Source organism: Schistocerca piceifrons, chromosome 1 (assembly GCF_021461385.2).
Source record: "Schistocerca piceifrons isolate TAMUIC-IGC-003096 chromosome 1, iqSchPice1.1, whole genome shotgun sequence".
NCBI classification, from domain to species: Eukaryota; Metazoa; Arthropoda; class Insecta; order Orthoptera; family Acrididae; genus Schistocerca; species Schistocerca piceifrons.
Window position 1 is genome coordinate 917,732,180 of NC_060138.1, and position 24,812 is coordinate 917,756,991.

Genomic DNA, 24,812 nt, shown 5'->3' on the forward strand with positions numbered 1-24,812 from the left:
TTATCTAAGTTATATTAGTTTCAGTATATCTTTGTTTTCAATGCAAATGTTGTTAGAGACTGGGGGTGTACAAAATAAAAAAAAAAAAAAACAACAAGCAAGATATATTTTCATTATATTGTGTCAACAACATTAGGAAAAGTGTGCTTGCTTGTGTGAATCAATGTTTGTGTGTGTGTTTCCTGTTTTGAAGAAGGCTTAGGCTGAAAGCTAAACGTGTAACAGTCTTTTCATTACGTCTGTCTGCCACTCAATGTGTCATCTTTATGGTGAGTAGCAATTTATTTTTTTTCTTATATTGTTGATATCCCAACCTGAAATTTCCATTGTTTAACTGGAAAGGTAATTTGTTGAAAAGTAGGCTGCCCATATTTTTCTCCCCATTCTGACTTCTGCCTGATATTCGCCTCACCAAATGAATGTTCATATTTGTTGTAAACAAATCAAGTTGGCTTCTTTTTTCACACACACACACACACACACACACACACACACACACACACATGTGCTCCATATGTGAATGGAATGGGGAAGATCTAATAACTCGTACAATGCAGAGTTCTGCAATAAAATTTAATTACATTTTTGGAAGTAATATGTAAAAGTGTGAATCTAAGAAGAACTAATGGGAATTTTGGGTCAAATGCAGAGATTAGAGTAAATAGATGTGAAAAGTATACAAAAAGTTTGTGTAACAAGGAAGAAGTGACCAGCAATGTCATAGAAGGAAAGAGAGAATTTGATATGGAAGAAGTGAGTGAGTCAATATGAAACCCAGCTCCTGCAGAACTCTGAATGGGATGCTTTCAGGTAAGTTAGTAGGAGTTGAAGAGATACTTTTGTAGTTACTACTTCCAGTGAGAGATAAAGAAAGTGCAGTGCTGATGCCAAAAAGGCAATTCCAACCAGGTGTTAAGTAACCAGAATGTTAGGAATTTGAGAATGCCAAGAAAATCTTTGATGATATAAGACAGAATAAAATATTAAAAATAATAAAAATAGCTGGGATTCAGTACAATGGCAGCTGCAGAGCCTAAAATTGACAGAAAGCAAAGGGGGATCAGAAATTAATTTGTCCATTCATTCACACATCATTGCAAAGGAGAGTCTTCAGGGACATGGGACAAGGTTAGTTACATATTAACTGGCGGAACTGCTGTTACAGGTTACTTTTGCAAAATGTAGGAACAGCTCATAACAACTAATGATAATATTCTTAGAGTAAAAGTTATGGAATTTACTTCCAGTTTACTTTATTGCTATAAAGATGCTACTTTGTGGGATAAAAAGAAAAAAACTGCTGTTCCTTTTCCATTACTCCGCTCCTCTATTTATCAAATATTTTAAACTAAATATATATCTAATTTTACACATAAATATGAGCTGTCTACATAATGGTAAAGTTAAAGGCTGTTTAATGTGAACATTAATGTTGTATGGAATTTACATCTCTCAAACCCCAAAAATCTGATAAATTACAGAAGGCATGACTAGCCTTTTTGTTGTGCCTGTCTGTGACTAAACTTCTCCCCTATACAATGAGCAGCAATTTATTCTTTTCATAATACTGTACTGTCATTATTCTATTCTGGATTTTCCAATGTTTAATAAATTACTCTTTTACTTTAGTTTTGAGTAGTTGGGAATTTCCAGTTTTCTGCCTCATGTATTGTGGTAAGCTATTACAGTGTCTTGCACTAGAATATATAGTCCTTTCCTGAATCTTAGACAGGGATGAACAGGCTTTATGGAAATTATATGTACTTCCAAGCTGTTTTGAATTTCACACTCTTATCATTAGCCATGAAAAATATTGGGGAATAAACGTATTGGTACATTAGTGTAAGAATTCTGAGGAGGGATACACACGATATTCTGTTGTCAACAGTACATTATATTCTCACTGTACACTTCTGTGTAACAAATACTTTTTTACTTTGGCTTCACTGCTCCAGAAGATTGTGCATAGGGCAGAACTGAGAGAAAGTATCAATGTATGCCAATAATCCCATCTGCAAGTCAACACTGTGAGAGAGACTTAAATGTGCAAAGCATGCAAAACTGAGCTTATGCTTTAATTTTTCCACATTTTGGTGGCACCACAATTTTTTACCATTGGGATGCTTAGAAATTTCACAGATTTTTTGTTCACTGTGTACCTGTTGTCCTCTTTTTCTAGTATGTGTGAGACATGTTTACTTTTTTGAAAATGTGTAAGATCAGTTTTGTAAAATTTAAAAGGTAAGCTGTTTTCTGTGGACCAGTTGTATGCTTGTCTCACTATTCACCTGACTGTCACACTTGTGTCATATGCAGAATCCTCCAATATCTTAGGTACCGGTAAATCATTTATGCAGCTCAAGAACAGCGGTGGTCAAATCACTAAACCTTGTGAGATTCCGTATTTAATATTTCCCTGGATTTAAAATTTCTTTTATTAATGTGGTAGCATTTACTAATGTGTTTCTCTATTTTCAGTTGTTAAGATATCTATGAATGTAAAGTGAATATTTTTAATGCAATAACATTTTCATTTCCATAGCTGATGTTATAAGATGGTATCCAAAAGTTACCAGCTTTTGAATTTTTGGTCCAAATAATTACTACTACATTGAAATTTCCTGAATCAGTGTGGCATCTCGCTGCAAGCTAAGTGATTTGGTTAGTTGTTAGTGAGCATATTTCCATTGTTATGTTTCCATTAGTTTGCAGTTTTGTGATGGTTGACCTAAAAAAGCAGCAGGTCTGTGTACAGTTTTGTTTTAAACTCGGTAAATCCACTGCAGAAATGCTCCATATGTTGCAGTAAGGTTTAGGGGCAATGATTTAGGTCTGACACAGACATACAAGTGTTATAAGCATTTACAAACAGACTAGCATGTATCTTTCTATGTATATCTGTTCAACTTATGTGATATCAAATGATGTTATATTATGTTATGTCTAACACATTTTGTAGGAATAGCCTTGGATTTATTGATTGTCTGTAGTGGTATGAGAATCTCATCTTTCTTATGTAACAGAATTTTTATGTTTTGATGAAAAACTTCAGATACATTTTGGTTTTTGTACTTAATGCCAAGATAGTATTTTTTTGTTCCTCTAATTCTTGCAATTGGTGAATTTGTGAATAATGAAAGACAAGTTCATGGTAGAATGTGTTAGAGTTAAGTCTGCATCTTAATATTGCTGGTACTGCTGAATAGCTTGTATGTTGCAGATACACTGAAAGGAATGAAAGAATAGTTCTGAACATTGGATAGATGTAATTCTAATGGTTGCCACTATTAAATGGATTACTCCTGCTTAAAGAATGAAAGACTTTCAGGAAATGTTGTATGGAAAAAATGCAAATAGGCCTATAACAATTAAGGAAAGTAGCAGAAAAGAGATAAAAGATGAAATTGCAACACCAAGAAGGAGTTGTGTGGCATAAACAGAAGTTGGTAGGTGTACTTCTACAACTGAAAGATGATATCTATTCAAATTCTGCACCACAATGAGGATGTAAATCAAGTTTGCTTTAAAGAAATGCTGTAATGGTCATAAGCATTAGTTAACTCTGAGGACCGTGATGAGCTTATGTTAGTCAAGAATGACTTTAAGCAGACAAATATCACATTATCAACACCTCAGTGAGTTTGAATGAGGATGTGTAATAGGACTACGAGAAGCTAGATGTTCCTCTTGCGATACTGCAGAAAGACTTCGCAGGCATGCAGCCACTGTACATGATTGCTGGAAGTGGTGGTCATGAGAATGTATGGCAACACGAAGACAGAGCTCCGGACTGCCACGTGGCATTACTGAAAGGGAAGACCAGTGTGTTCGGCATATGGCTCTGGTGCAGCAGCAATACGAGCAGCAGTTAGCACCATGGTGACACAACAAATTGTTACAAATTGGTTACTTCAAGGACAGCTCTGAGCCAGATGCCCTGAACTGTGCATTCCACTAGTCCTAAATGACCGACATTTGCAACTTCAGTGATGTCAAGCAAGAGATCATTGAAAGGCAGGGTGGAGCTCTGTTTTGTTTTCTGATGAAGGTTGGTTCTGTCTTGGTGGCAGTGATGGCCATGTGTCGTTTAGGAGGAGGCCAGCTGAGGGCCTGTAAAGATCCTGTCAGTGTGCTAGACACACTGGACGTCCAGCCAGAGATGTGGTCTGGGGTGTGATTTTGTACAACAGCAGAAGCCCTCTCGTGGTTATTCCATGCATCCTGACTGCAAATCTGTATGTCAATCTGGTGATTCTACCTGCCGTGCTGCCATTCATGAACAGCATTCCAAGGGAGGGGGGAAGAGGGGCTTCCAACAGGATAACGCTTGCCCACATACCACTGTTGTAACCCAACATGCTCTACAGAGTGTCAACATGTTGCCTTGGCCTGCTCGATTGCCAGGTTTGTCCCCAGTCAAGTACATACAGGACATCATAGGATGACAACTCAAGTGTCGTCTACAGACAGCATTAAACATCCCAGTATTGATTGACCAAATGCAACTGACTTGGAACTCCATCAAACAAACTGACATCCAACACCTGTATAACACAACGCATGCACATTTGCATGCCTCCATTCAACATTCTGGCAGTGACACTGGTTTTTAATGTACCAGCATCTCGCATTTGCAATGGCTTATGTTGCACCCACATTAACTTGTGATCTTGCACTGTTAATCACTTAAATACGTTACCTAGACAAATGTATTCCTGAAATTTCATTACTCTACATTATTTATTTTTTGGTGTTGTGATTTTTTTTTGACAGTCTATTTGCTGAACACCAAAACTGTTCTTAACATACGGCTATGTCTAGAATCATAATTATTCTACTAAAGAAGTAAAAAACAAGAGGAAAATAGGAACAGGGTTGATAAGGAGAAATATCCTTTTCCCATGAAATGGAAACTAATGGTATACAAAAACTGGCCTAAAATTGAGAGTAAATTTTTCTCAACATTATTTTTCAATAATTTCTTCTGAAGCACAGCATTGTTTGCCAGTGACCATGACATATAACACAAAAGAAAATTAATGAAATTACAAATGCAGCTGAAGTGATTGTAACACTCATATAATAGCAAATGAAACATAGAAAGTCACCACCAATCACCATAATGATCATCACCGTCATTATCAGCAGTTTGATATCCATTGCCGTGTGAAGGTATCCTCAAGACCTCTTCATGAATTTCAGTCTTTAGCTACATGCATCAGTCGTTGCTTCTGCATGTTTTCTTATGCCATTACCCATAGGGAAAGTGCCCGCTCAGAAAACCCTGAACGTAACTGATGAATATATTCAAAAAGATAACTACTATTTTTTCAAAGTTAAGATAATGATCAAACAATAGAAAGTCCAGGATGGAATGTAGCAATTATTATGAAACAATTATTATGTGGAGCTTCACACACACACACGCACACACACACACACACACACACACACACACACACACACACACACACACACACAGAGTTCTCTCTCTCTCTCTCTCTCTCTCTCTCTCTCTCTCTGTGTGTGTGTGTGTGTGTGTGTGTGTGTGTGTGTGTTGTCTGTTTTTGACAAAGGCCTTGTTGGCTGAGTAATTTCTTATGGTAATGTTCATGTTGCATAGTTATTATTTCATTCTACAATCACATCCTTTGCTGCCCATGCTTCAAGTTCACAGAGGGCAATAGCAAGATAAATAGTTGGCTTTACACCATGACTTACTGGTATGACATTGTTGACTGGTTGGTGACGTAATCCATCCCTGTCCCTTTGTACTTGTCCTAAGGTAGATGGCTGACCCCTGTACACTCTCTGCTGTCTATCAATCTCAACTTCTTCGGCTGGGCCTACATCTTCTGCATATAGCTGGTGCTGTGAAAAATATGTGCAAGTATTTTGCAAATGCTCTATTTATAAGACTTTAAAAACAAGTACAAAAATGATAATATTTTTTTTATATCTCAGTTGGCTTACTCAAGTTTACTTTCCTCTTATCAGAAGCACAAGTTATACACATTGAAATTTTTATTGTAGGAAATGATACACGACAAACCAATAAACAAACTAAGCTTCTTTTCAGAAGTAAAAATATAACTGTTCTCAATATGAATAATCCAAAATACTTATATTTTTCCACTATTTCTGATTAGTCTAGCAGATGGCAATCAAAAGCATGTACAAATGTTACTAGTCACTAAAAACATTTAAACATCTTTCTCAAATTATCGCTGTAAAATTCACTAATAAACTGGTCAAGACTGGTAATTTCAAAGGCATATAATAGTTTTGTCTATGATATGTTTGTCAGTCAACGTATTAGTGAAATATGATGAATACATTTTCCCCCCATAGCGACACTTTGTTATATGGTGCGACAATTTATTATTTCCCATAACTAGTTTCAGCCTGAGACCGTTCCTAAGTGGTAAATACAAAATGAGCATGTGTTACACGAATATTAACAATATAATGTCTGTGACACGGAAATTCATTATCACCAATGTGCATTTGCAGCTATGAAAAAACTGAAGTTGTTTACCATGTAGTGGCAGAAGATCCAAAGAGCCACTGTAATAAACAAAATTCCACCTTACGCCTGATGTATATGCAGAAATGTAAACCACACTTCATGTTTTGCACCTGGTATAAACAAGGCTTTTCTAATCCATACTTCATTATGATACCATGTGTTGAATAGAGTTTTGTGTGTAATTACATGTGTAATAAGGTGAAGCTAATACACATCACTGTGTCAACAATGAACCACAAACAATGCCAAAGAAATGACATTTAAAACTTTCCCAGCATATAGAGTATTCCATGAATGCCTGGATGTCAGCAACTTCCTGTCACCATAGTTCAGCTCAAGATCTTTAGGACATGTTCAAATGTACACTGGCAGAAGTATAGCGTTTGGCAAAACAGACTAGCTGGACTGGAGGAGACAAGTACGTTCCTGTTGCTCTGTGATACACTCCTGATAATGCATGTGGTTCAATACATAATTTCACTGCTCCTGATTAGTCTGAAAGAGAGCAATCAAAAGCTAGCACAAAAACATTTTGTTGTGCTCGTCTGCAACTCGGCATCTCCGCTATATGGTGAGTAGCAATCTGTCCTTTTCATAATACTGTCATTATTCCATCTTGGATTTTCCATTGTAAAGTACCAGAAGCATACTCATCTCCTCCAAGCTAGCACATCTGCTGTTACTGAACAGTGTATTTCTACTGGTCATTTAATGGACTATAATAGAACAAAAATTGATGCTCATACTTGAGCTTTTGGGACTATGTCATTAAGCAATCAGTGACAACACAACTGTTTGAGGACCTTTAACAATGGAAAGTTCAGGATGGAATGTAACAATATAATGAAAAGGAAAGTTGCCACTCACCATATAGTGGAGATGCTGAGTCGCAGATAGGCAAAACAAAAAGACTCATAAATGAAGCTTTCGGCCATTAAGGGCTTCATCAACAATAGACACACACACACACACACACACACACACACACACACACACACACACGACTGCAGTCTCAGGCAAGTGAAACCACACTGTGCGTGTGTGTCTACATCTATTGTTGACGAAGGCCTTAATGGCTGGTTGCTTTATTTGTGACAATCTTTTTGTTCTGCCTCTCTGCAACTCAGCATCTTCACTATATGGTGAGTAGCAACTTTCCTTTCATAATATTGTTTGAGGAACTCATCGGCTGAGACATTGGTCTACATCTGGTTGCTGAAAAGAATCCTGTAATTGATAATCCTTGTGCTTTGTGTAGCCAACATGCTGTTGCAATTTTGCAGAACAAAGGAAATCAATTTGACATCGATAAAGTGAATTTCTTCCATACAAGGTGCTAGGAGCAATGTACATTCTTGCAGTAGAGATGCATGCGCTCAAGTACAAGACTTAAGAATACACCATGCTTGTGCCAGTGGGGTTTTTAATACTGGAGCTAGATATACATTTGCCAGTATACACCTGAAGATGGCCAGGACTGCACCAATATACTGTGGCAGAAAGTAGGTGACACATGACAGTTCTCCCAAAATTTAGTAGAACTAAGTCAAAGAAGGTTAAGTCACCCTAAAAATAAAATCATAAGAATCGAGATAAAATCAGCTTTGTCAATCAAGGCTAGAAGCAAGGTGGCTACTGGAGGTTTATTCATCATTTTCCGCAACATGCTATTCAGTAGCACTAACGTAATTTGGAGACCACTTATGGTGTTCATACAAAACATCAAAGTGAAGTAAAAACAAAGATTATTCTGGAATTGCTGAGGTCAATGCTAGTAATAATGTATCCCCCTTTCTCTGCCCACATGAGGAAAAAAGATGAAAGAAATATCCATCAAAGCAGGAAAAATATTTTCATAGATTCAAGTTCTTAACAATTTGAAAAGACTATCATAGATATGTTAAAGGAAAGGATATGGAAGCATGAGTAGTGAGATTAAATTTCATTTAAAACAGGAAAACCAAGACAATAAGTTATCTGAACATATAATGATTTTATGACACTGTTCTACACTACATTACATTGACATTAAATAAAACAAACAGAGAATTTTTAAAAAGAAAAACATATTTAATCCTATGATCAAATCTAAGATTCTTTTAATACCTTAACAATTTCTTCTTGTTGTTGGCGTTGTTGCTCCTGTTGTCCTCTAGAGATGGCAACTGGAGCCCTGCATCAAAATACAAATGTCACTTATAACAAGAATTTTGAAAGTTTTATTACTGCAAAAATATGTTTAATAACTGAGGAGCAACTACCGTAACTCTCTGAAGCAGATCCATAAAGATCATTCTCCCCTGTAGTGAAAACTGGCATATACAGCAACAGCAAGAGAAGTACTGTGAAATTTTGAGTTGCAAAAATTAGACGAATGATCCAGAGGAATGATGCAACAGTGATTTCTCAGATTACATTCAATTTCTGATGTGTACTTCAGTATCTTTTCTGTTCCAAGATTGTAATTATTTACTATCCAAGTTGACATCTATTACGTATATCCTTATCCTTCAGTATCATAATAATTGTTTTAGTCTGCATGGTATTTCAAGGAGTGCTTCTTCTGAGATTCACAAATGAAATGCACAGGAGAGCTTCTGTACAGTTTGGAAAGTAGGAGACGAGGTACTGGCAGAAGTAAAGCTGTGAGGACGGGGCGTGAGTCGTGCTTGGGTAGCTCAGATGGTAGAGCACTTGCCCGCAAAAGGCAAAGGTCCCGAGTTCAAGTCTCGGTCTGGCACACAGTTTTAATCTGCCAGGAAATTTCATATCAGTGCACACTCTGCTGCAGAGTGAAAATCTCAGTCTGGAAACATCCCCAAGGCTGTGGCTAAGCCATGTCTCCGCAATATCCTTTCTTTCAGAAGTGCTAGTTCTGCAAGGTTCGCAGGAGAGCTTCTGTAGAGTTTGGAAAGTAGGAGACAAGGTACTGGCAGAAGTAAAGCTGTGAAGACGGGGCATGAGTCGTGCTTGGGTAGCTCAGATGGTAGAGCACTTGCCCGTGAAAGGCAAAGGTCCCGAGTTTGACTCTCGGTCCGGCACACAGTTTTAATCTGCCAGGAAGTTTCAAAGTGCAGCATTTTTAAATAACGTGTGGAGTAATTTCATTTTCATATATTATGTGGCTTGGAAGTTTCATTTTCTTCAGTCTTCACTTCTGGGCTTGTTATATCTACTTTGCAGCTTCAAGATAATTTGTCTTATCTAATTTTGGAATATATTTGATAGTGCTAGGGAAGATGATATTTGTGCAGCTTTTTTTATAAAAGTTTACAGTGAATCTGAATACCGACAGCAACCAGAAAACAATAGAGAGATACTGCGTTCTCAAATCAACAATATTTAAAATAAAATTAAAAAACCACTATCTTGCTATTTTGCAACAAGATTGTGTTTCCTTCCCTGTTTTTATTGCCACGTTCTGCCTAGCACCTACAATGTAGTCAGTTAATATAACATTTAAAATTTCTTGCCACTAACACAGATCATTAAACAAGAACAAGAAAAGAGGTATTAAGTGGGATAACGAATGTGCAAAAAAACATATCACATTTGAAGATCCAGCTGTAGCACAGAATTATGTTTCCCACCAATTATTCAATACACATCACATGCATTACAAGTAGACATTTTAGAGTAATGCTGCAACAGTGGAAATTCCAGATTTGAACACACACACACACAAACGCGTGCATGGACACGCGCGTGCCCACACATACACACACACACACACACACACACACACACACACACACGCACACTATTTAAATGATACAAATACAAAAGCAAAACATCAGACTCATAATTTTTACTTTCATTGCTTTTATGTACTTCTCCAGAGAGAATAATAGTGCAAGTTACAGATTTTCTTACAAGAAGCTATCTTACATCTTTCCAATGAATGCATTTATTCATTCGTTGTGTTCTGTAGAATAACTTCAAGGATGTGGACTGACTGCCAATCTATTCAGCTCTATGTACTTATAGCATCCAGTATAATGGGAATGTGACTACACTTTGTGTGATTCATAAAACACATTGCACTTATGTACAGACTCTACTAGGGGCATTTGGATATGATGTACAACTTCAAGGTTATACAAATATCATTAAAACTATTTACGATGTACTGATTATGAGTATAGTACACCAGGCAGATGCTAGATGACAGCTGTGAACACCGTGTATAGTGACAGGACGGCACTTATTTGTTGTTAAACAGAGAAAACTAGGGTCAAGATGGAAGGTGACTATCAAGGATAAAAATAGACTGCAAGATTTTTGTGAAATTCATAAATGTTTAACTGTGAAGTATGGTCAAGAAGCTCCTACATAAAAGACTATTTAAAACTGGTTCACTAGTTGAAGGGAATCTGCATGCAAGTACGTGAGCACTGGTCATCTGTCACCATCACTGTCTCCATGAAACATTGAGTTTGTCTCAACAGTGGGCTGTACTATGATACCCCTATATGAGTTAAAAGCAAAATTCAGCAAAGAAGGCAGGGAAAGTAGTTGAATGAAGTGCTCCTCCAGGGCAACAATGCACAGCCCCACACCAACAATGCCATAACTGGAAAGTTGACATCACTAGGGTTCACTGTTGTGCCAAACCAGAATATTTACTCGGTCTTGCGCCACTTGATTATACTTTATTTGATAACATGATGGATAGGCTGTGAGCTAAGACCTCCAGACAAAAGTCCAGAAGTAGGTGCATAGTACCCACATATAATGGTGATGCAATAATGAAGTTGCCAAGAAGGTGACAGCAGTGCACTGATGACAGTGGGGAGTAGACTGAGAGGTCCCATGTATATTGACTCATTTTCATTGATACACAAGGTTCAAAAAACTGCTACCGTAAATCATTTCTGAATGCTCATCATTTTTAAAATTAAAGTAATTAAAAAAAGAAATAAAAAACTTATCACTACAGTATCAAGCAGTAATGCACAGCAGCTGACAGCGAAAGATGCTAACAGAAGGTATACCTGGAGGGCGGCAGTGCAGATGGAGTGGTCTGTCGCGTCCGTGGGTCCGTCACTCGCACGGTACTGACAGTAGCACCCTCCCCAGCACCACAGCCGACGTTGCGCGGCCAGTCACATGTCTGCAGCTCGTGACTGTTCACGACAATACCGTATTTCAGAATGTCATAAAATAAGCAAATGATACTTACATCGTACCAAAAATAACTTGTTTATTTATTGATTGGTGACGACTTTGTGAAATCCGATCTATTGTGAGGCACCCAACAATTATCTACAATGGGAAAAAAGGGACCAGATGATTTGCCTGGGAAAAGTATTTTTGTTTACCTTTACAATTTAAGTTTTTTTATAAAGTCGTTAATTGATTTGACTAATTTAATGTTGTCCTCCATGTTCTTCTACCTTGGATTAATAATTTCACATCTAGAAACATACTGCACCAAAAATTATACTACCTGCTTTACAAATTCTAATCTTTCCATTTCCATCAACTTTTTAACTCTATTGTTTACTCTGATACCAAGCTAATTATTAGTGAATACTGTGCACATTCTTTGACATCAATTTGCTTTTGTTTGATCCAATTTCCTTCTATCCTGCTATTAACTATCCAAACATATTTAATAGAAAATACACGTAGAAATAAATGCTAAAAGAATTTCATCAGCCCACACACCCTTCCATCAGAGTGTAGCAGCTAGTGCAGTGAATAAACATATAGGTGCACTATTCTTACAGCCAGATCCTTTTAGAGGATCAATACTACAGAAAATTAATATAATTTTCATTATGGCTCTGAGCACTATGGGACTCAACTGCTGAGGTCATTAGTCCCCTAGAACTTAGAACTAGTTAAACCTAACTAACCTAAGGACATCACACACATCCATGCCCGAGGCAGGATTCGAACCTGCGACCGTAGCGGTCTCGCGGTTCCAGACTGCAGCGCCAGAACCGCGCGGCCACTTCGGCCGACAATTTTCATTATAAGAAAAAGGAAATCGAATACTAACCAAATATAGTATGTTAACTGGGCTCACTATAAAAATATGTTTCAAAAGTTATGAATCCCCATGTGTAAGTACACCCAAAAACCCACATTCTATATTTCTCTCCTTGATCATCAAACGTGAACTGAACAGAAGTTGTAGAAAAAACATATTTTCCATGTGGAAATGAAATTATTTAAAATTCACTTAATTCCTTTTTACACTGCTTTTTGACACATAATTTATGAAAGGCGTTCCAGTTGAAAAGAAATGAGAACAGATTACCGCCAAATCTGCACACTTCAAGCACAATTTTATGAACAAAGAGTACAATGCAATGTTGACAAGTGAAATGGTCTATTTCAAACTTGGTACATGGTCGCTTTGCATGTCCAGAATAGGTCACAACCTTTATTAGCCTTTCAGTATGCTTTCCATGCCGTTGAGTTTGTCAGTGAAAGTTTTAGATTTATATAAATACATTTACACAAAAATACATACTTTAACAAGTACTTATCATTACATATAAATATATCTAAAAACAAAGAAGATGTGACTTACCAAATGAAAGCACTGGCAGGTCGATAGACACACAAACAAACACAAACATACACACAAAAATCTAGCAGATGTCCATCTCTGCCCAAACTCTTTGCCTTTACAAATGTCTACCTGTCCTTTTTTCCCCCTAAGGTAAGTCTTTCCACTCCCGGGATTGGAATGACTCCTTACCCTCTCCCTTAAAACCCACATCCTTTCGTCTTTCCCTCTCCTTCCCTCTTTCCTGATGAAGCAACCGTTGGTTGCGAAAGCTAGAATTTTGTGTGTATGTTTGTGTTTGTTTGTGTGTCTATCGACCTGCCAGTGCTTTCGTTTGGTAAGTCACATCTTCTTTGTTTTTAGATATATTTTTCCCACGTGGAATGCTTCCCTCTATTATATTCAATGCTCTATTATTTTTGACATGATTGGCACATTTGATATAGACTTGTAATTATCTAGTAGATGTGTGTCTCTGTCTCCCTTTCTGTATTGCAAATGTAACTATAATTTTAAGGCATTCCAGTAAACCAGCATCATCAAGATTTCCACTGCAAAGATGTTTTTTACTACTAGAGGTACAGTATTTACTTATGTATTATGTATTTGCTTATTTTTAAGTCGGGAAGATATCTCCTTGGGGAAAATTGTGCCCTACTGGATAAAGTGAAGAAGATATTGCAAAACAAGGATTAAAGTTACATGTGAGTATTGACTTTTAATTACATATTGAACTACAATGTTGTTGGCCTCTAGTTATATTCTTAGTAAATGTCAATAAATGCTCAATTTTTCCAGAAGAATATCCAAGAAAAAGCAAAATAAATCAATGTTACACTTATGTGAGATGCATGAGTTCAGCTAATGGCAACTGAAGATAAAATTTCTGTTTATAATTCAGAAACACAGGACATTGTGAATGTCTGAAAGGCTTCTTACCAAATTGACTTATACTTAAGACCACAATGGAGACATGAAGCCTAACACATATATACCCAAACAATGACTGTCACTAAATATAGTTCTGCCAATCTTGTAGAATATACTCCTGCCAATCTTGTACTTCACTTCCATCTTTATTTATTTATAAACCAGCTTGTGATGCACCTCCATATGGAACAGATCCAAGTAGGTCCTACATATTTAGTTTGTGGATAAATAACAGGAGGAGTGTGACAAATGCTCATGAAAGGTGCAAAATTGCCAGCAGCCACTGCACCATGGCAATCTGTTTGTTTCATTTCAAAGCAGGCTTATTTATCAAAAATGTAAGAAGATGCATGAGTGAGGAAGCAAACAATGCCCAGTAAGTGCACAGGGAGAGGATCAGAGTGGGAGAAACATCTTTACCTCAGGAGTGACTCCAAATCTGAGCCAGAGGAGTGGCAATTCATAATTGGGTTTTGTGATTTAATAGCTTTGAGATTTAATGGCAAAAAGTTTCGGATGCAGTTGCTTGTAATCAGTCTCCATTACATGCGCCACCTTTCTTCAGATTGATTCTAAATTGATAAGTCTGACCATGTGGTGGTGCAGAATGCAAGTTTGGTTTGTGAAGTTTCTTTCCAGGAGGAGGGGATGCAGTGGTGTTGATGCAGCTGCCCTATCAGCAGTGCATGCAGTACTTGTATGAAGTAACGAAACTTGACATTTTCACATTTAATAATGTCATTAGATGTTACAAATTATTTATCAGGAGCAGCTTCAATGATGTTGTTAATTGCTTTCCACAGTTCACTCAGTGTTCTAACACAGTTTCTCCCAGGAAGTATAGCTATCACATGATCAAACATTTTGTGCAATCAAGCTCAACATCACAACATGAGATTCACAGTCTACTATAACAGGTATTGTTACAAAAAGTTAACTGTAAGTTGGGTGACTGCCAGAGGGGGTAACAGGGAGCAAAGCAAGCAAGGCCAGTCCCCACATAGAGTGCAGAGTGTAATGGAACTTGTAAATGACCCTATTTCCACCACAACTGGAATACACAATACACACAAATAATCAGAGTTCCTGCTACACACAAATACTCAGAGTACTTGATACACGGGGACGACCAAACTACCAAGTACACAAAAGTACCTCAGAAATTGTATAAACTTTGGTTTTCTTTGGTATGATTAAATAAATTATTGAAAATTATTTCACTGAGGCACAAACTTACTACAACACATAATAACAAAATACATAAAAATGTGAAAAGTTCTGTTCTCTTCAACTATGAGAGAAAGATTTGAATTGATTCAAATTTGTCATTATTACAACTTAAATAAATATTAACTACAATTTGAATAGCTTCTGCAGTGTAAATGTCATAAAATATTACTGACTTATAAATTTTATTTGTCAATGTAATCAATCGATATGTACTTGTAGCACCTTCGAACTGCAATGCAACATGAGCATCACTAGTCACATTGTATCCGAGTTAATTTTCACGCACATTTCTCTCGATCAGAAGTCTGAACTCTGTTCTGGTCTGTAGTAAGAAGTATCACATTCTTGTTTTACTTGTGAATTATGATTGGAAATATACAGGTGGGGCTTTTAATCCAAATACACTCCTGGAAATGGAAAAAAGAACACATTGACACCGGTGTGTCAGACCCACCATACTTGCTCCGAACACTGCGAGAGGGCTGTACAAGCAATGATCACACGCACGGCACAGCGGACACACCAGGAACCGTGGTGTTGGCCGTCGAATGGCGCTAGCTGCGCAGCATTTGTGCACCGCCGCCGTCAGTGTCAGCCAGTTTGCCGTGGCATACGGAGCTCCATCGCAGTCTTTAACACTGGTAGCATGCCGCGACAGCGTGGATGTGAATCATATGTGGAGTTGACGGACTTTGAGCGAGGGCGTATAGTGGGCATGCGGGAGGCCGGGTGGACGTACCGCCGAATTGCTCAACACGTGGGGCGTGAGGTCTCCACAGTACATCGATGTTGTCGCCAGTGGTCGGTGGAAGGTGCACGTGCCCGTCGACCTGGGACCGGACCGCAGCGACGCACGGATGCACGCCAAGACCGTAGGATCCTACGCAGTGCCGTAGGGGACCGCACCGCCACTTCCCAGCAAATTAGGGACACTGTTGCTCCTGGGGTATCGGCGAGGACCATTCGCAACCGTCTCCATGAAGCTGGGCTACGGTCCCGCACACCGTTAGGCCGTCTTCCGCTCACGCCCCAACATCGTGCAGCCCGCCTCCAGTGGTGTCGCGACAGGCGTGAATGGACGGATGAATGGAGACGTGTCGTCTTCAGCGATGAGAGTCGCTTCTGCCTTGGTGCCAATTATGGTCGTATGCGTGTTTGGCGCCGTGCAGGTGAGCGCCACAATCAGGACTGCATACGACCGAGCCACACAGGGCCAACACCCGGCATCATGGTGTGGGGAGCGATCTCCTACACTGGCCGTACACCACTGGTGATCGTCGAGGGGACACTGAATAGTGCATGGTACATCCAAACCGTCATCGAACCCATCGTTCTACCATTCCTAGACTGGCAAGGGAACTTGCTGTTCCAACAGGACAATGCACGTCCACATGTATCCCGTCCCACCCAACGTGCTCTAGAAGGTGTACGTCAACTACCCTGGCCAGCAAGATCTCCGGATCTGTCCCCCATTGAGCATGTTTGGGACTGGATGAAGCGTCGTCTCACGCGGTCTGCACGTCCAGCACGAACGCTGGTCCAACTGAGGCGCCAGGTGGAAATGGCATGGCAAGTCGTTCCACAGGACTACATCCAGCATCTCTACGATCGTCTCCATGGGAGAATAGCAGCCTGCATTGCTGCGAAAGGTGGATATACACTGTACTAGTGCCGACATTGTGCATGCTCTGTTGCCTGTGTCTATGTGCCTGTGGTTCTGTCAGTGTGATCATGTGATGTATCTGACCCCAGGAATGTGTCAATAAAGTTTCCCCTTCCTGGGACAATGAATTCACGGTGTTCTTATTTCAATTTCCAGGAGTGTATTAACATTCAGCACAGGAGGTAAACCTGTTTATCCTACTACAACCAACCATAAGGAATTATATCTCTTAAGCCATCGAGCCTACTTGAAGAAGAAACTACTATGTAATATGACATAAAAGTTAAGTTGATATTAACAGACTCAAGAGTTATTATCCCACTGCTACTTAAACACTAATGTTCCCCCATTTGTGCTCCAGAGGCAGTGTTGACTGAAACCATGAATGGATACTACCATCCAAAGCCAACCACTTCACACATTGAAGAGCCAAAGAAACTGGTACGCCTGCCTAATATCTTGTAGTGCCGCCGCGAATGCGCAGAAGTGCCGCAACACGACCTGGCATGGACTCGACTAATGTCTGAAGTAGTGCTGGAGGCAATTGACACCATGAGCCCTGCAGGGCTATCCATAAATCCGTAAGAGTACAAGGGGGGTTGAGATCTCTTCTCAATAGTACGTTGTAAGGTATCCCAGATATGCTCAATAATGCTCATTGCTGGGGAGTTTGGTGGACAGCAGAAATGTTTAAACTCAGAAGATTGTTCCTGGAGCCACTCTGTGTGGCCGTGTGGGGTGTCGTATTGTTCTGCTGGAACTGCCCAAGTCCGTCGGAATGCAAAATGGGCAGGAATGGATGCAGGTGATCAGACAGGATGCTTATGTGCATGTCACTAGTCAGAGACGTATCTAGACTTATCAAGGGTTCCATAACACTCCAACTGCACACACCCCACACCATTACAGAGTTTCCACCAGCTTGAACAGTCCCCTGCTGACATACAAGGTAAATGGATTCACGAGGTTTTCTCCACAGCCATGCACACCCATCAGCTCGATACAAAATGAAACGACACTCGTCCAACCAGGCAACATGTACCCAGTCGTCAACAGTGCAATGTCGGTGCTGACGGGCTCAGGCAAGGCGTAAAGCTTTGTGTCGCCGATTCTTTTCAGTCGTCGCTGGTCTCATTCTTGCAGGACCTTTTTCCTGCCACAGAGATGTCGGAGATTTGATGTTTTACCGTATTTCTGATATTCACAGTACACTCGTGAAATGGTCGTAAGGGAAGCCGACCGCAGCATCATATTCTGCCCGTTTACACATCTCTGTATTTGAATACGCATGCCTATACCAGTTTCTTTGGCGTTTCAGTGTGTCTGGGGAGCCAATCGGCCAGATTATTATCAACAAGGGTATCAACACTCTCTCATAAAAAAAAAAAAAAAAAAAAAAAAAAAAAACATGTCTAGTGTGGCTGCCATCTGGTGGTAGAACAAGTGCAAGAGTTGGGCAACACGATTCTTTTTCCCGATTCGATTCCTACGATTCAATCTCACATTGCGAATCGATTACTACGATTCGTTCACGATTCATTCTAGTCTTCGATGGCACGATGCTTACGGAATGCAAAAAGTTCTACATCTTACTCACAGATGGCAGGACATGTCTAAAATTGTCAATGGGGTTAGAATCAAACTGTGTCATGATAAGATATGCCACAAATAGTTTATTTATGAGTAAACATGCAAATGACGTTGCAAGTGTGATTCTCGATTTATACGTGTAACGCCTGAATTGTTGAAAGGTCACGTTTGATTTGATTGCATCTATTGTTTTATTTCAGCATGCCAGAAAAGAGGAGTCGATTTGTGCGGAAGGTGGTGCAGAATTACGTGGTATGCCAGTTTGGTTGTGTGGCTTGAACGTATTTAGCTACAGGCGTCTGTTTTATAGTAACAAAATCTAGCAGTGAGGCAGACATGGTTTGCCTCATATGATCCTAGGTTTTCCTGTGCTAAATGTCTTTCCAAGTCCACATCACCCTTGTAATTCATAACGCAGCTGACAGCCCTCCCACACAGCAAATTTAGCTTAACTTTCATTTCTTCTAAATACAAAGCATAGGTATTTTGCTTTTTATTTGTCTGAGAACTTGCCGCTGTCACTGCTATTTACATAAGAAGACGACATACTTCTCAACAATAGGATTCAATCGTATACCGCTACATTACTTCACTAACATTTAATATGAATTTGAACTCGAATTTTAAAGACGGTATTACACGGCGATCCGTCAAGAAAGGTATTGGTTAGAGAGCCTACATTCGCTCTGTAATATTGGTCTAGTGCGACAGCCATTTAGTGGCGGCACTGGTTGAACTAACAGAATTAGCAAATTAGCAGTGAAGTAATGTCGCTGTATACGAATGTATCCCACACTTTAGAAGTATGTCATCTTCTCACATAAACAATAGTGGCAGAAGCTAGTTCTCAGACAAATTAAAAGCAAAATACCTTTGCTTTGTATTTCGACGAAACAAAAGTTAAGCTACATTTGCAGTGTGTGAGGGCTGACAGTTGCTTTATTGTGAAATATAAGGTGCTGTGGAATTGGAAAGAGCACAGAAAAACGTAGGATGATATGAATCCGCCCTTGTGCACTATATAGGGATAGTAAATGGGAAATGCCTTTACGCTCGTTCCCGTCAGCCACCGCCAAATGTCAGCTTGGTTTTCACGAGTAATATTACGGCCCACGAACTTCGTTTGTTCGTTCCGAGCTTCCTTTGTTCACACGCATCCTCCACTTGACTGCCACCTGGCGGTCGTAATCATTCGGCACGATTCGGCATGATTCGGTAGTTGCCATCGAAGCATAGCGTACTAAGAATTGATGAATCGTTGGAACTTGGAATCGTCACGACTCGGAAACACGCAATCGTTCTTACGATTCTTTTGAACGACGATTCATCCGTATCACGATTCGATTCTTACGACTCTTTATTTAGAGTCGTTCAAATGAACGACTCATTCACGAATCACCACAACTCTTAAGTGCAACTATGAGAATCACCAGACCAGACACATTATCGGCATGTGGAAGTAGACAGCAGTTCTAAACGGCTCTGTAAAAATTCCAATTTGTTTGTCATATTTGTTCTTTGCATTTGAAATATTTGTCAAACAACCAGGCAGATGTATCAATCAAGATCGTCAAATTTAATATCATTTCTGAAGCAGCTGTCACGCTGTGCATACCATGGCACGAAGTATTTTGACACAAGTGCGAATGACTACCAATGCAGCAAAGCATTTCTTGCTTTGGCTTTAGCACTGTTTATAAAAAAATAAAAAGTAAACAAGACACTGATTCATGAAACAGTTGAAACCGAGAGATTATTATACCCAAATTTGTTAAAGAAAAAATTACACTCAGAACCTGACGATTATGTCAAATTTCTCTGAGTCGAGAGTCAGACTTACAGTAACCTGTTAAAATTATTTCGCACTCACGTTGAAAAGAAGACACAGTTCCTTGACATTGTATCCCTGTTCCTCAGAGATTATCGATAAAGCGGCCCTTACACGTTCAATAATATTGTGAAACTATCAGTATATTGACCGCCTGAGGGCGCCTATTGACGTATTTTCAATACTAGAAGTACTGAAGAGCAGTACTAATGGACCTCAAATTATTCTCAGTATTATCAATACATACTGAACGTGTGAGGTCAAGCATAGATGGGTTGATAATATTCTCCATTCAGATGTTGACAGAGATTCAGGAACCAGCTACATGGCGTTAGTGTGCACTGCTAATTCTTCAATATACCGCCGTGTTCTCAGATTTAGTTTTTAAGCAGTCTTTTTATCTACAAATATTTTAATAAGCCTGTGCAAGGATAATCATTGTGTATACTGCTTTAGGATGATTAACGAAGGATTCCCTACGACACTGCTTATTTCATTAATTTGAAAATATAGTATGGATTGGAGTATTACATGGCAATTTGGAAAAAACGCTTCCAGTTAGAAAAATACGTCATACATCTGCAATGGCTAGTAAGAGATCTGCGAAATATACGTAAATTTCACCAAATTATAGCAAAGCATAAAAAACTTTTACGTTAATTGCCTGAACAGGTCCTTGCCAGGTAGATATAATTGCTTCACAGGTTTCCACAGAATTTTACGAACTGCGCTAGCCGATATTACAGAACTAAACTTCGGGCACTAGAATGACCTGCCTGTCGTCAGAAATCTCTTAAGTTACTCCCAATCTCTGGTCGACTGCGATTGCCTCTCTTAAGTAGTTTGCTTCTCTATTCTATCTTGTATCAACGCTAATACTTGACGTACGATGCAGGGCTCATCGGTAAACAATTTATGAAATCTTTCGTGTCCATGGTTCTGACTTCAGTCATTAAATTAACATGTGAGCAGTCGCTTCTTTTTTTCCAAGTATTCTGACTCATTTCGTCTTTTTCGTTGTTTTCTGTTGTCTCAAAGCTGTAACTAATATAACCGCAGCACAAGCTTTCTTTTGTATGTTCGACATCTTACCATTGTAATATCTCATTGTCAACTGACAATTTTTGTCAATGTTATTGATAGCGTGAGGTTGCTTCAATATATTGAAGGGTTGACAAACTAGAATTGTCAATAAATACTATATGTGTGCAGGCCCTTTATCTTTGGGATATCTAGCAACGGAGAACGTGTGAAGCAAAGAATGAGGTATTAAAAGACTATATTAATTAGTTGCACTATGTGTCTGTGGTTGCACTCCGGGCGTGCATAGACTTTTGATTTTCTTCTGTACGTCTCGCTGTGTAATATTTGGATGGGAAAGTTGCAAGACTTCTACCATTTCGGTAACGGACTGTGATCTTTGTTTCTGTCGCTGTAATCCTTTGATTTCAATATACACAGGTCGGCCGAAGTGGCCGAGCGGATCTAGGTGCTACAGTCTGGAACTGCGCGACCGCTACGGTCGTAGGTTCGAATCCTGCCTCGGGCATGGATGTGTGTGATGTCCTTAGGTTAGTTAGGTTTAAGTAGTTCTAAGTTCTAGGGGACTGATGACCTCAGAAGTTAGTGCTCGGAGCCATTTGAACCATTTCAATATACACAAATGCGGAAACCGATGATACAAGAGATAAACAACAACAAAAATAAACACCAGTATTCGCACGGTCTCTCATATTCAAAGTCGGGCAAGCAACTGATCTTTTTTGAAAAACACAAGTGTACACTGTCAAACTTGTTTTTCACATAGGCGGTCAATCAAAGTTTCTCTCAAACACTTCAGTTACACTGTACGTTTCATAAACACGCCAAACAAAGCAGCTCACACTCAAATGATTTGCCAAACACGATATGTTTGACAAATTGTTTGAACGTTCGAAGGATCCATACATGGTCAAACTTGTTTGTAAGATTTGCTCTTTCCTATCCACGGGCTTGTCAAACGAATCTATACATTTAAAATGGACACAAACAATCTCGACCGCAAACGGTTTGACGGTAACCAGTTTCGGTCAGTTTTTGACCACCCTCAGACCATCACACCATGATGGTAGGTGGTGGCAGATTGTAGCGGGTGTTGTAGCTCCATCCACTGCCAGTGCCTACCATCTGAGGACGGCCAAAAATTGATTGAAACCGGTTACCATCAAAATAGATGTTTTCGTCGTCGAGACTGTTTGCGCCCATTCTTAAAGTGCTTCTTGCCAGACCACTGCGCTCCACGAGATATGTTCTCAAAGATTACTCAAAAATGAAAATGTGCCAACAATTTTATCAATTTAACTTCTGAAAAAGACGCAGTTAGTGTTGTGAAGTATTTACACACTTAATTGGGATGGTTCAAATGGCTCTGAGCACTATGGGACTTAACACCCGAGGTCATCAGGGACTTAACATCTGAGGTCATCAGTCCCCTAGACTTGGAACTACTTAAACCTAACTAACCTAAGGACATCACACACCCATGCCTCAGGCAGGATTCGAACCTGCGACCGTAGCGATCGCGCGGTTCCAGACTGTAGCGCCTAGAACCGCTCGGCCACCGCAGCCAGCTGGTATCCATCACTCGAACATAATACGGCTGTATTTTTCTGGCCAGCCAATTGTTTTTCATTACAAATGAACAACTTTTGTTTCTGAACGACAACTTTTTGACACGTACGAAGATTTTATGGCCCTAAACACAAAATTCCACCTCTTCAAGCTGGCAACACTGATAACAATAATGGTTTAAAGGAACAGGTAGATTTAAGATACTTGGGGATAAGCTGCCGAAATGGTATACTGGGGATTTTTCTTATCTACTATGGGGGGATTTGGAAATCTCAATCTGGAAATGCTGGGTTCTGTGGATGTATACCTTAAGGCCCTCGTAAACGATTACACTTGTTTGTCAAATTCGCTCTTATCCAGCCACAAATTTGTCAAACAAGCCTGTACATATACCGTACCATAAAGTTTGTCAAACGAACCTCATATTTAAAGCAGATGCTGTTTGTGCATGCCGTGTCTTGAGAATTGTGGGAATGGCCACAAATTCAAATAAAACATTTCTAGCATTGACTTTGGCACTGTGTTTAAAGAAGAAGAAGTAGAAGAAGAAGAAGAAGAAGAAGAAGAAGAAAGAAACAGGATAGTGGCGCGGGAAATGAATGAAAATGAGAGAGAAATATACACATGAAAATCTGCTCAAGGAAATGTTACATACAGAAACTGACAATGAAACTTTTAATAACTGGTTAGAGTTATTTCGCCCTCACTCTGAAAAAGAAGACACAAGTATGCGAATATTTATTCTCTTTTGCTTGATCCTCAAAAGACAGTTTATTAAAATACTACAACGTGGAAACATATCTATCTGCAAATGGAACAGGAAGGGAAACGACTAGTAGTGGTACAAGTTACCCTCTGCCACGCACCGTACGGTGTCTTGCAGATAGAGTTATCGTCCGTCTCGTTATATCGGAACTATCACCGTTAAAGACCGTCGCCGATGCAAGCACCTTCTAGATCTAGCGCCATCATTCGAGAAAATACCAGACTTCTCCAGTAGTACGAGGCTGGAACTACATTATGTGATCAAAAGTATCCGAACACCCCAAAAACATATGTTTTTTATATTAGGTGCATTGTGCTGCCACCTACTGCCAGGTACTCCATATCAGCGACCTCAGTACTCATTAGACTTCTTGAGAGAGCAGAAGGGGGCGCTTCGCAGAACACACTGACTTCGAACGTGGGCAAGTGGTTGGGTGTCACTTGTGTCATACGTCTGTACGCGAGATTTCCACACTCCTAAACATCCCTAGGTCCACTGTTTTCGATGCGTTAGTTAAGAGAAAACATGAAGGGACACGTACAGCGCAAAAGCGTACAGGCCGACCTCGTCTGTTGACTGACAGGGACCGCCGACAGTTGAAGAGGATCGTAATGTGTAACAGGCAGACATCTATCCAGACCATCACAAGGAATTCCAAACTGCAGCAGGATCCATTGCAAGTACTATGACAGTTAGGCGGAAGGTGAGAAAACTATGATTTCATTGTCGAGCGGTTGCTCGTTTAAGCCACACATCACGCCGGTAAATGCCAAACGAGGCCTTGCTTGGTGTAAGGAGCGTTAACATTGGACAACAGAACAGTGGAAAACGTTGTGTGCAGTGACGAATCACGGTACACAATGTGACGATCCGATGGCAGGGTGTGGGTATGGCGAATGCGCGGTGAACGTCATATGCCAGCGTGTGTATTGCCAAGAGTAAAATTCTGAGGCGATGGCCTTGTGGTGTGGTCGTATTTTTCATGGAGAGGGCTTGCACCCCTTGTTGTTTTGCGTGGCACTATCACAGGACAAGTCTACGTTGATGTTTTAACCACCTTCTTGCTTCCCACTGCTGAAGAGCAATGCAGGGATGGCGACTGCATCTTTTAACACGATCGAGCACCTGTTCATAATTCACAGT

The 24,812-nt window shown here is 39.7% G+C and overlaps 1 protein-coding gene across 11 annotated transcripts in view; it reads right to left on the reverse strand.

Annotated features, from left to right (window-relative positions):
- LOC124717168 overlaps positions 1-24,812 on the reverse strand; it is a 344,543-nt gene that overhangs the window by 102,357 nt on the left and 217,374 nt on the right. For all 11 annotated transcript variants that reach the window (XM_047244021.1, XM_047244012.1, XM_047244004.1 and 8 more), the window contains exons 3-5: positions 11,524-11,655; positions 8,636-8,702; positions 5,722-5,871 (exon numbers count right to left, since the gene is read on the reverse strand). In XM_047244021.1, coding sequence (XP_047099977.1) covers positions 5,722-5,871; positions 8,636-8,702; positions 11,524-11,655 — 349 coding nt within the window. The remainder of the gene's footprint in view (positions 1-5,721; positions 5,872-8,635; positions 8,703-11,523; positions 11,656-24,812) is intronic.